General features: G+C 43.6%; 1 protein-coding gene and 1 non-coding gene across 3 annotated transcripts; both read right to left on the bottom strand.

Annotated features, from left to right (window-relative positions):
- Positions 1–472: 472 nt before the first annotated feature.
- Positions 473–766, bottom strand: LOC146344073 (RNase MRP). Its single transcript, XR_014792802.1, has one exon.
- Positions 767–3,789: 3,023 nt separating this feature from the next.
- Positions 3,790–10,785, bottom strand: CDKN2AIP (CDKN2A interacting protein). Of its 2 annotated transcripts, XM_084856511.1 has the most exons (4): positions 10,305–10,785; positions 8,431–8,558; positions 7,714–7,922; positions 3,790–7,641 (listed from the first exon to the last, which is right to left on the bottom strand). In XM_084856511.1, the coding sequence occupies exons 1-4, from the start codon at positions 10,583–10,585 to the stop codon at positions 6,367–6,369; spliced, it is 1,893 nt and encodes a 630-aa protein (XP_084712637.1). In that variant the 5' UTR covers positions 10,586–10,785; the 3' UTR covers positions 3,790–6,366. The 2 variants fall into 2 exon arrangements, with proteins under 2 accessions (XP_084712637.1, XP_084712636.1); XM_084856510.1 differs by having other exon boundaries at positions 3,790–7,922; positions 10,305–10,682.
- Positions 10,786–12,869: the final 2,084 nt, after the last annotated feature.

Genomic DNA, 12,869 nt, shown 5'->3' with positions numbered 1-12,869 from the left:
TATGTTCTTCATGACAACCGGTATAGAAATATTTTAATATTGCTTATCTGCCCTGATCTACACAAGCGAGCAGGAACTGGAACGGTGCTACTAGTAGGTAGGCTTCCATCCTATGTAAGACCCATTGAACTCCGTGGGATTTCTGAGTAAACGCGCCCAGGCTGGCACTATCCGTTCGTTGCCTATTGACTCCTATGAAGTACCACGCTTTTGTTACCAAGACTAAAACTGCTATTTTTTTTAACAGTTCTTTCGCCGCCGTCTTGCGGAATCATTTTCCGGCACAGTTTAGAGCTTTATCTAGATTACAAGGCGCATTCTAAGAAGGCTGCGTGTATGTGTCGCGATTCTGCAGTAGACAGGACAGCTTCCGTTCACGTATCGTTGTGCAAGTGGGCGAGCCTCGCTCAGCCCATTGCGGTAAGCGGGAACGGCTAGACAGGCACTCCCGCGGGTATGCCAAAAAGGAACAGGCGTCCCGAGAATGAGCCCCGTTCTGTTGGTGCGGCGGCGTCTCTGCGAAAGACGCGCAGACGCACTACCTGCGTAACTATGAGGGTGACGAGAGGCCCCTCCCACGCTCACCCGCTCGGCCCTGGGGGCTTCTTGGCGGTGGAAGCATGAGCTTGCGAGACGGGTTGTTGCACGCCGGAAAGCGCGCGGCACTCTCTGCCCAAGGTCCGGGGACTTTCCCCTAGGCGGGCACGGGGCCCACGAGGAACCAGTCCTCCGTACGTAGCCTAGAGAGCAGGTCTTCAGAACGCCCTGCGAATTAGTATGTGGCCTGCCCCCTTATAAATCCCTGCTCGTGGAGTTCTTTTTGGCCTATAGCGAGCAAAAATAAGTGCGACACGTTCCCATTTTAGTTGAAATCCCAGCACTAAGGCTCTCATAGTTCCCTGATCGCTGTCTATCGCTTGGGGGTTTTGGGGTGGCGGAGGTGGTTATTCTTTATTACGGGAGTTCAGTGTGATTGTGTCTACGCGATAAACTTGCGCACATATATTATGCAAATTTCACCTACCGCCCCGCCCCTTACTGCAGAGAACAAAACAGGAAATAAAATGCGCTCTACTTGAGCAAGGATGCAATTGTTTGAATAGCCAAGGAAAAAATTCCCAATTTGATATTTTCTGGGGTGTTCGGAAACTGGGAGAGCTGTATAAAGGGAAGACTTATTGACAGCAAGGGAAGTTAATGCTGGAGTGCGCAGGAGGTAGATCTCCAGAGGTTGTGACTTCAACTCCCAGAAGCCTCTAGCAGCACAACCAATGGTCAGGAATGGAGGGAGTCCGAAACATCTGGAGATCTACTTTCTGTCCGCCCCTGCCCTAGGCATTGTGTCAGGAAAAAAGGGGGGCAGAGACCACTGCTTTTCCTTATCAGGGCTTATTTAAATAACTGCTTACAAGGGTATATATTCTTAGACCCTGTATTTTAAGAATTAATACAGATACTTAGCCCTGGAAGAGAGGAAGAGCCACTTTAAGCACATGCAAAGTGCCTTTCAGTCCTCACTGTAATTGTCACTAGATTCCACCCATGCAAGCCTACTAATAAGACTTTCTGGCTCAGAAGGCATGGCTGCTAGCAAAGCTTGAGCCCCAGTTCTGCTTGATTTAGAAAGTCAACACTGTTCCAACATACTGGGCAGGGCTTCTTCCCTCTTAAGAAACTGTATATAGTGTTTTCTGTAATGTTTTCAATCTTTGGTGGAGCTGCAAGCAGAGAAACAATGACATTCATATACAACCTTCCCACAATTCAGTTATGAATATAGATCTTTAAAATGTGTTATTTAAATGTTTTGCTAATATTTCCACCTTGTGCGCTGGAGATAACATTCCATCATATGGATTCTTATAAAGTGCTACAGCATCTAGCTTGTATCGTACATTTATAACTGTGACTGAACTCTATTTACAGAGATTTGTCATTGTAAACTTCCAGTACTTCCATATAGAAAAAGTAATGCTTCCTATGAAAGGTATCTAATCCTTTTGGACTGATTGCTCTATTTTTCAGATTTAAACCAAAGGGTTCTAAGTTTAGAAAGCCGTGATAAAGAAAAGGAGAACAATCTGAACACTGCCATTTTCTGTAGGATTCATTATCTATTCAAGTAGGACCTTCCTCTGCTGAGATAAAGATATCTGCTGCCTTACCCAGTTCTCATTTTGAGCAGACATTAGATGGGCTATATTACTACAATCCTTGTGTAGTTATGTCTTTATCTTCCAGTTGGTTATTCTGTATGCAAGAACACAGAGTAAGACTTCTAAATTATTAAACAAGAGCAACCATTTGTCAGTTCAAAAATGATTCGAGGCAGGCCTTACTGCCAATAACCTACTTACAGACAACCCTTCAACTTGAAATACCAACAGAATAGGATTACCCAAGACATGGGCCTGGGAAACAAATCCCATATAAGAGTGGAGAACCTCACACCTGGAGTCCCAATTTGGCCCTCCTGCGGTTCCTTGAGTTTCCCCACACCCTTTCCCCCCAACCAGTGATTGGTAGTTTCCCAGTTTTGTGCAGCTTTTTGCTCATCCCCAAAAGTTGAAATGCCTCTCCTGAAGTGTAGTTACTGGCAATAACAACTTTAAAGCTACAATTTCTTTTGCATTTTTTGCCCCACTGCTTTTGCCACCATCATCCTTAACCACCACTGGAATGTGCCTCCCCGCCCAAACTTCTCAGAAACTGAATGTAGCCCTTGGGCTGAAAGAGGCTCCCACCCCTGCCATATAACAAACCCTGCAGCCAGATGTAATCTCCTTATACTCTGGTTAATATTCACTGTACCCAGGAACAGTTTTAATGTCAAGAGCTGATTTACCTGCATATTCCTCAACGCCATGTCTTTTTTGCTCTTTATTTAGGCAAGCACAACATGCCTAGACAAAGAGAATGAGTACCTGAATGTATCATACTAAAAATGGAAACCTACAGAAATAGGGGAGCCCCCCTGGACATTTTATCCATAGGGGCAGACCCTAGAGTTGCTATGCTGAGCAGCTTACAACCCTAGTCCACTGCCTACTTATCCAGTTATGTAGTTAGGAATACCTAATATGCTGTAGACACATTTTGGACAACACCCAGAACTGTTAAATAGTGCTTTAAAACATGCAGAAGATTATACCTCTCCCCCTACACCCACCGCCTTACTTTGTTGTTTAGTTTCCGGCAAAATCTATTCTTCACAAAACTACCTCAGATTGTCTCAAGTAAAATTGCCAATTCCATTGCTGCTTCACTTCACCAGTGTACAACTGGATGCAGATGTGGTTGTGTTTGACTCACTTTCATACACAGCTGGGCACCACCCACTTCCATGCAGGTATGTTTAACAGTGTAAAATGGAGATCCCAAGCCAAACCAGAAGGCAAGGAATGTGGTTCTGCCTATAGAGATAGAAAGGCTATCTCTATAGGCACAAGTGTGCAAACAGTCAAAGGTTTATCTGATGTTGGTGTTGCAGCAGATCTCACCAAAGGCAGTTTTGGGGGGGAAGTGGAAACCGCTGAATCCTCAACATCAAAATCCTGGCTGCACATGAACTTCTGTTCACCACGCACATATTACTACTTCAGCCTGCAGGCCAAATTAGGAAGCATAAGTGGATTTGTAGAACACACTTTAATAGAAAAAATGACAGTCAAGCTTCTCTGCTCCAGCATTTGCACTACATGATCTATCATGTCGTATAAATAGAAACTGAACTCCAAATTTTGTTTTTCCAATGGTTATGAAAGAAGTTTGACACATTTAACTCTGAACCGTAAACAATTAAAAATGCCTTTATTTAAATGAATATTTTTACATGGACTGCCACTTTTCTTTAAGAAACCGATCAGCTACCACATAATTTATTTACTTATTTATTATCTACCATTCCTACACAAGATACCAATTTCAAATGCATTTGAATAGAATGTAAAGATCTGAATACTGGTTTGGATCCCATGCCAAGTTCTCTCAAAGAAGTTCACAGAAGGGACTTTTCCACTTCTCCTGCCACCAGCAGCCTCCCCTGAAGATCTCCTGAGGGTCAAAGGACCTCCTGAACAATGTAGGATAGGGCACAGGGCAGCTACTGGGGGCAGGGAGAATCAGCAAAAATCACATTTGGAGCCTAAGATAAGTTAATTTAAAGAAGTTCAAGGAAGGGAAGTTTTCCATCCCCTCCTCCCCTGTGACCCATCACACATTGTTCAGGAAGCCTCCCCATGGCCCTCACAAAGGCTTTTGGTGGGGTGCAGGTGGCTGCAGCGGGAGGATGGGAAATTTTCCTTCTATGAACTTTTAAAAAGTTAACTTATGTAGTATCCAAGCCATTGTGCTTTCTGCTGATCAGGTGAATTGCATTATTTTAGCAATTGCAGGAAATGCTTTGTTGTAATTTGCTTCTTGTATTTGAGTTGCCAGATTGAATGAAGGAATCGTATCTTGATCCCAAATGTAGAGTTTTGGTCCTGATTGTCAGATCAGCACAGCTAGCTACTGTCTTGGAATATTTGTTGCACACAAAAGCTACACCCAAAATTATGCAGTGTGGGGAAAATAACTAGTGATGGAAGACTTCTTCATTAACTGTCAAAATACATTTGTGAGTAAGTCAGAATATTCCACCAACACAAAGCCATTAAAACAAGCAAGTAACTAACAGTTTGATCTAGACTTAGTCATACTTAGAGTAGACCCACTGAAATCAATGGTAGTTAAGGTAGTCATCCCTAACTTACGTACCATTGATTTCAATGAATCTACTCGAAGTATGACTTAGTCTGGATCCAACCACATAGTTAATACTCCCCCCCACTCCTAAACGCCCCCCCCCCCAAATATTCAAAAACAATTCAAGTTTAGCTATGATCCAGAGAGCTACATTCACACAAAAACGTATGGATTAGTCTTCCCCTGCACAAGCAGTTCTTCCACTACTGGTTACTTTTAAAGCTGAATGCAGAACAGTTGATGGAACCAGGAGGGAAAAAATCACATGCTCTGCTATGTGCATGGAGACCACCCGGCATCTCTGAATCACAGCTTTTATTAATAAGATCACTCCATTTCCCACAGGCTGCTGCATGACAGATATTTAGCTTCTATTTATGGAAACATGCCTGAAAGGCAATTATATATGGTCAACCTTATTTACTATAATACCAACTGAAACGTATTTCAGTCACCTCCTATGAACTGAGGAATGATCTATCAATGTAGAGGAGTTTCCACATTACCCATATAGAGCATTTCTTAATATGTAGGTAAAGGAACACCTGTGCATTTATTTATTTTATTGTTATCCTGCCTTTCTGCCCCAAATACCAGGCACTCAAGGCGGCTACATGTAGAACTATATGCAGGCAACACAGCACTGCAGAGCTTTGGATCACGTTCAGTGCAACAAGTTTTATTTCCAGAACCTAATTAGTATATTTGTATGAACATACTGACGTCTCAAAGTCAGAGTGCAATGTGGAAGTTTGAATAAAATTAGCACTTCGTGCGAGTTGCAGAAGTTGCTAATTAATACCACAGGGTTTAAGGGCAAATATCAAAGATATAAAATGGACTGTTAGTTAAAAAGTGCTCAATGAAAGAAGCGTATCACATAAAATCTAATATTTTTCTCAAATTATTGCAGACATAAAATATACTTAATATAGAAAGCTGTATTTATTTGAAAAAGTGAAAGTGGGCTTTCTCACAAAAATAAGAAGTTAAATCTGCTTAGAGATGTTTTTAGTGATATAAGTAATCTAACAGGGTTTTTTTTACTGACAATGTGCAAGTATGACATTAAAATAGGACCAGCTTGAATTTAATTCTTGAATTAAGATTTAAAATATTACTACTTCATTAAAATAATCCAAATCAACTGTTTTCTTACTTAACAGGCATATGAACATTATGAGCCACACACAAAGCAGGTGATTAAATGTTTGACTGAATTTTTAAGACAACTTACTACCATTAAGGTACAATGGTACTTGTCTACATACTTGTTTGCAGCTAAAAAAGGATATGGGTTCAGAAGTGAGCATTACTGCTACCAAATTGTAGGAGTTACAAAATTAGACTGTACTGAACAGCAAACTGTACCTTAATTATTTTGTTAAAAAATAGAAGGCTTAGGTAGACTATTTAGCAAATAAAACAGCACACTAATGTGCTATATATGTTAAGGCATACCTCTGCACGCTTTACATCTATAACAAATTATTTACATTTGCTACTGAGTGAAAAGAACAAGAATGGTATTTGTTCTGCAAAACTGAGAATTGAGAAATACAAAATATCTGGGAATCTAATTTAGTGTACAAAAGTAATTCAGTTATTTGTGATAAAACATTATTTGCTAGTAAAAGCAGTGACTGCTTCACTGTTCTGCAATATTTCTTGAGGATTTCTTAAAGCAGGAGGTAAATTTAACGGTTTTGATTCTTCATCAAGAAGCACCAAATCTTCAATTTCCCTTCCTTTGTACTTCCGTTTACATAATTTCACAATAACCTTCTTCTTGAGAAATAGTTTCAGTGCCTCCCTTGAAGCAACTGCTTTGGCATTTTCCTTACTTTTTCCACAGCCAGTACCCAAATATACAGATCTGCATCTCAGTTCACAGACCACACTTTCCTGAGAGCTTTTATTCTGAGGTAAATCTGCAAGCTCTTTCAGTGGAACAAATTCAACATCTAATGTTGCCTTTACAGACTGAACAGATGAGTTTAAGAGTTCTACATGATTGACATTGGGGCCAAACCCTCCAACAGCAACCAGCTTCCAAGCAACAGCTTTGTATAGTCTATTGAAAAAAGGTTGCCTCTCTTTTGCATCTTCACTCGTTAGTAATTTGCATGGCACTTTAGCAGGAACTACACTTGTGTGTGAACTGCTTTTTGAAGCTAACACTGCAGTACCTTCCAAGCTAATTTTCTTTTCAGATGGTAACATGTTTTCAGATTTGGATTCTGAAGGTTTAGTTAAACAATAATTCATCTTTGACTCAGGGCCAGGCAAAGAAGAAGCCAGAGCTGATTTGTGCCTAAGAGCTGCTGTAGATTCATAATTAGCAACTTTGGCTTCTATTCTTACTCCAGGCGAAGACGCCGCGGGCGCCACCTTCTGCGCCACAGGCGAAGACGCCGCGGGCGCCACCTTCTGCGCCACAGGCGAAGACGCCGCGGGCGCCACCTTCTGCGCCACAGGCGAAGACGCCGCGGGCGCCACCTTCTGCGCCACAGGCGAAGACGCCGCGGGCGCCACCTTCTGCGCCACAGGCGAAGACGCCGCGGGCGCCACCTTCTGCGCCACAGGCGAAGACGCCGCGGGCGCCACCTTCTGCGCCACAGGCGAAGACGCCGCGGGCGCCACCTTCTGCGCCACAGGCGAAGACGCCGCGGGCGCCACCTTCTGCGCCACAGGCGAAGACGCCGCGGGCGCCACCTTCTGCGCCACAGGCGAAGACGCCGCGGGCGCCACCTTCTGCGCCACAGGCGAAGACGCCGCGGGCGCCACCTTCTGCGCCACAGGCGAAGACGCCGCGGGCGCCACCTTCTGCGCCACAGGCGAAGACGCCGCGGGCGCCACCTTCTGCGCCACAGGCGAAGACGCCGCGGGCGCCACCTTCTGCGCCACAGGCGAAGACGCCGCGGGCGCCACCTTCTGCGCCACAGGCGAAGACGCCGCGGGCGCCACCTTCTGCGCCACAGACGCTACCTTCTGGGCTCCTGTCAAAGACAGCGGCCTCTCCAGATTTTTGTGTGCCTCTTTTCCTGGGTCCTTCATAGGTTCAGTATCTGTTTCCATGGGCACTTCTGCCTTTGTAGATTTTGCATCACTGCCACCAACTTCTGAAGCTTCGTCTGTGCCAACAGCTCGTTTCTTGCAAGGCTTTTCTGGCCCTTCTAGAAAGTATAAACAAATTATGTCTGTAATTCTGAGTAAATTTAACTGTCCTTAATCAAACAGCACAACATAGAGCCAGAGTCAAGGAACTTTAGTTACCTTAAGGTCTTAACCATTTCATGTAATAAAAGATTGACTTCACAACAGTTTTACAAGTCTATCAGATGGGTGCCTTGTGCATTCAAGGTAGATATCGCACCCCCATTGTTTATGGCTTGGATCAAAAGCAATGCTTTTGCTTACAACTGCTACAAAACTGGTAACAAACCACAGTGAAAGGCATAAAGTATGAAGGTCTCATGGTAATTAACACCTCTACATCAATTAAAGGAAGTTCACCTTGCTCTCACTTAAGCAATTTTAAGATTTATCAAAGCAAAACAAAAAGTTAAACAACTAATAATATCTAAAGTACTGACAATTTTAAGAATGAAACCAACTAAAGTTTGAGAGGCTAACATGTAGATTCATTTCCTATGTGTATTTGCACAGCTATTATCTGCTAACCATTGCTACTGGATATGCCTCGTTTCACCTTGGCAACCAGTTCATCTCTCAGAGTGTGGGTTGGTGCATTGGTCACTGTGATGCCTGCAGCCATGTCCATCACTTTTTCCATCACTTGTGGAGGATACCTGAATGGGAAAAGGCAGCAGTTAGCACTTCGAATAATAATTTATTCCATTATCTTTAAACAGTCAACTCTTACAATGGTATAGTCTGGATTTCACATACTGTAAAACCCACACACACCAGATCTTAAGCATTATGGCAATTAGGGCTCAGAGAAGGGGACAGTGACAACAGAATAACTATCTCCAGGGACTAAATGTTTCCAGACATCTAGTTGCATAGATGCCCAAATTTTGCTGCCTTCATCTATGACTTTGAAGTACTTTAAAATTCAGATTATCAGTGCTGTGGAATGGAGATGCAGTGCTTCAATGTGTTGATGTAACAACAATCCATTAACAGCCCTAGTCAATAGGGTGGTACACTGGGTTGGATCCAGACTAATTTATTTATTGAAAACATTTTAATACTACTCTTCATTCTGCTTAGAATTCCAGCATTTTGAACAATTAATTAAACCACAATGTAAAATACAACAATTAAATCCCTTAATTCTTAAAAGCATACACAAGTTAAAATGCCTGGGTGAACAGAAATGTTTTAGCCTGGCTGGCACCAGGAAGGTTGTAACCTGGGCACCTGGTGAGCCTCTAAGGGAGGACATTCTACAGTTGCCACTGCCAAGACCACCCTTTCCTTTGTTGACAGGTACCATAACTGATAAAAGCACCTGAAGAAGGGCCTCAGCTAACTTAAGTCCCAGTGATTTCAATGGCAACTAAGTGCAACTAGTCAATGTCTGAATTTAGCCCACTGTGTTGAACTGAAGACTTCTCTTATGTCTTAATCAAGTACAACTTAAATAGGGGGACAGCAACCTTCCATTCAGGCTGACTGTTCAAAAGAGATTCCAATTGTTTTTTTATCTCAGGAAACTGAGATGACTGCCTCTTGCCTTGATGTCATCTCAATTTTCTGAGATGAAAATCCTGAAATGATTTGAGCCTCAATGTGGTTTAAACACAATATACACCCCCGGTGCTTTCACATAATGATTTTGCCCTCAGCATTCCAGGCTCTGGACAAACAAAAATCAGAAAATAAGTCTAGACAGGTTAACTTACACCCACAAAGCCTTTGAAGCACCATGGTGCTGCCCTTCAACAGATGTCAACTCTACCAGATTAGAATTAGTGAAAACTTCACCACAGTGGACTTTTATGCTCAAATAATCTATGCTCAAACGTGTTTGATTAACATTAATTATGTTAATCAAATAAATGATTAACGTAATAGGGGGAGTCACGGAAGAGAGTAGCAGCAGCTACAGGTACAGGAGGCAACTACCTTGATAAAGCTAAACAGGTCTGGGTCTGTTCAGTGCCTGAATGTGAGACCATCTAGTAATCCCATGTATGCCACTCCATGATGGAAGAAAGGCAGGATATAAATGTAACAATACTTCTGCCATTAGAAAAACCTGCATCTTCCTCATTTGCTAATCAAGGAAGGCACCAATGCAATCTTCCACAAGACCACTGTCATCCTGCTCATAAGAATAGATCACATAGGCGATCATCATTTTTTGCACATAAGCCAACTGCAGAAATATCTGCACTGGCTCTTAAAGCCAGTCACAGATTTATAACAACAATCAGGCTGTACCTGAGTTTTCTTTTTACGTTTACTTGATTTTAACGTGAACATTTTAAGGAACGAGCCATTCCCCTTAACAAAATGCACAATTTTACGGAAACAAATGTTTAAAACTGATATTCTTCAGCAGGTGACTAATGTCAGCGACTCACTGGCATCCCAGGAAGACGTGGTTGGCCCACACCATGGAGAAAGAGACGAGGCGCCGCAGGTCCGCGCTGTCGTTGCCGTCCTTCCCGCTAAGAGACAAGGGCAGGGCCTCCCCGTTGCGAATCAAGAACTCCCGGCGGTGCTGCCAGTGCTGTTCGGGCTCACACTCCCCGCGCAGCTTCTCCAACCAGGCAAAGCCGGCATCGCCCGCTTCCCCCATTTTCTCATTCTCTTGGCTGGACACAGAGCCGGGCCCCGCGGCGGCGGCCTCCCCGTCGGCCATGGGCCGCAGGGAACCAGTCCTTGGCGGGCAGACGCCTGCTGCAGCTCACCCTCCGCTGTTCACCACCGGCGGCCTAGGAACAGGAACTGTTCGCCGCCGGCCTAGGAAGCAACGGGAAGCGCGGGCCTGTTTCCCGCCTGAACGGGCGCTGCTATTGCGGATATTGCAGCGGTCGTGCAAACGCCTCCTCCCCTCTCGATGATCACATCAGAAGCTGCCGATCCCTCACTCCCAAGATCCGGCTACCCATTATGACATCACTTCCGGCGCAACGCGCCACTTCCTGCTGATGATAAAGAGATGCGCGTCCTTCCCACAGTCCTTTGCTTGCCCGAGCTCGCGGATGGGGAAAAAAAGGAAGAGCGACGCCACTACAACCTCCCACTTCCGGTTTCTGTAGGGGTGCCTTCTTAGGCCAGGGGGGAGCGTAATGCCAAATAGGAAAGCCGTTTTCTGTAGGTTGCCAGTTCGAATTTTTTGTTTTCTGTAAATGCTCCCCCTCACACGTAGAGATATAGAACAGGGTTTATCTCTGTTTGTTCTCACATTGAATTGGGAACCGGAAGTGTCTCTATGGGTTCCTTGACTGTATGTGATTCGACGACTGGTTCCTCTCGGGAATTCTGGCGCGATATTTCATTCGAGAATTCTAACCCAGCAAAACTCCCCGTTGGTTGTTTTTTTTTGAGCGAGCGGGATTTCGGAGTCAAGCTGGAGCCGAATGGATACCGCCGCTTCCCCCTTAAGGCTGCAATTCTGTACACGCTTATCTAGGAGCAAAACCCCATTGAACTCAGTGGGACTGACTTCTGCGCAGACATTTGTAAGATTGTGCCGCAAATCATGGGTGGGGCTAAGCTGCGGGTTATTCAGTGATAAAGAACTGGCATTCTGCAGTTGCTCAGAGACAAGTTTTATTAATCCAGTTATTCCAAGGCTGAGCACTGAAAAAGTTGAGTAAAGGCAGCATAGTTTGCACCAAGTGAGGAGAAATGTCAGGGTGGGATTCTCCCCCACCCCGTTGAGCTCTCATACTGCAGTACTGCCAGCATCAATCTTGGAAACAGTCTTGGTGCTGCAATATAGAAGAAATCTGATGTTACTTCAGTCTCTTGGAAGCATTGGACACTTCAACATGCCTGTGTTGTGGCTACCAGCCCTGCCATAGTAAACTTCTCCACAGCCATAAACTTGAGGGACATTTGTCTTTTGTAATATGCAGATAATAATACTGGTTTACCTTAGAAGATTGTAAGAGATAACATATATGTTGTGCTTTGAGCATCAGATAAATTGCTATATGATAAATATTAGGTGGTTGTGCCATGTTTCTAAAAATGTAAGACTGACCATAGCAATGGTTCATGTCAGCTGATATCACCTTGTCTGGATGATATTTGCCCCTAGTTATTAATCTGCTAGAAACACACTGTCACTGTCTGAAAATCCTCTCCCCCTCAACAAACTTAAAATTCAAAGCTAGCCTCCAATACAGGATGAGGAGAAGCAGCCAAAAACACCCTGAAGCAAAGCTGGTGTGCCTGTGCAAGATCCAAAGGTTTTTTGGATTGCAGCCACAATCACCCACTGGTGCCAAGAAGGCTCAGCTATGTACCTCCCAATTTCAGCTATTTTATTTCACTATTTGGTTGGCATGGGTAATGTCACAACAGCAGAAGAGCTGTTAAGACAACTAGTCATAGCTTTCTCATATCTATGGCGATTCTCCTGGAAAGCTGCAGTGGCTTTCTACATTGTATTTATTCAGGCTGGGATATTCCCTTATATGTTAATTATGGTTTATTTGAGAATAACAAGCACATTCCAGCAAAAAAGTCTTGGAACCAATAGCTCAGTCTTGTGCATATTTACTCAGAAACAATTTATTCAAGTCACCTGGGGTGTTTCCATACTAAGCTTTTATTGTGCAATTGCTCTGCCTTATTCATTGAATTTTATAGGTGGGCCATCTTCAATTTGTAACCCTCCTGGTTTACCTACCAAGTAAGCATGCATAAGAGCACACTGTAAGGCTTCAGTATTTGGTGAATTAACTTGGGAGTAGCTCCATTAAACTCAGTGTGACTTAGTTCTGAATAAACCTGCATGGTTTCCTATTTAAATCAATTGAACGTTAGTCACAATTAAATCTCATTGACAGTTTAATTGTTGTGAACTGCCCAGAGAGCTTTGGCTATTGGGAGGTATAAAAATGTAATAAATTCATAAATTGTGCCTATTATCTCTTGTTGCACAAAGAATCATATAGGCTACTAGACTGACA

The sequence above is a fragment of the Heloderma suspectum genome, chromosome 5 (genome assembly GCF_057233095.1).
Source record: "Heloderma suspectum isolate Gila_16-S chromosome 5, 16-S_ref, whole genome shotgun sequence".
In the NCBI taxonomy this organism is placed as follows: Eukaryota; Metazoa; Chordata; class Lepidosauria; order Squamata; family Helodermatidae; genus Heloderma; species Heloderma suspectum.
Note: the sequence above shows the minus strand (reverse complement) of the source record. Positions and strands in the feature narration are given on the sequence as shown.

Excerpts from the sequence above, each read along its gene's own strand:
- CDKN2AIP (XM_084856510.1), bottom strand. The coding sequence starts at position 10,585 with ATGGCCGACGGGGAGGCCGCCGCCGCGGGGCCCGGCTCTGTGTCCAGC. Across the intron at positions 8,559-10,304 it reads CACGTCTTCCTGGGATGCCA|GTATCCTCCACAAGTGATGG; the intron begins GTGAGTCGCTGA and ends TTTCCCATTCAG. Across the intron at positions 7,923-8,430 it reads AGGCATATCCAGTAGCAATG|AAGGGCCAGAAAAGCCTTGC; the intron begins GTTAGCAGATAA and ends TATACTTTCTAG.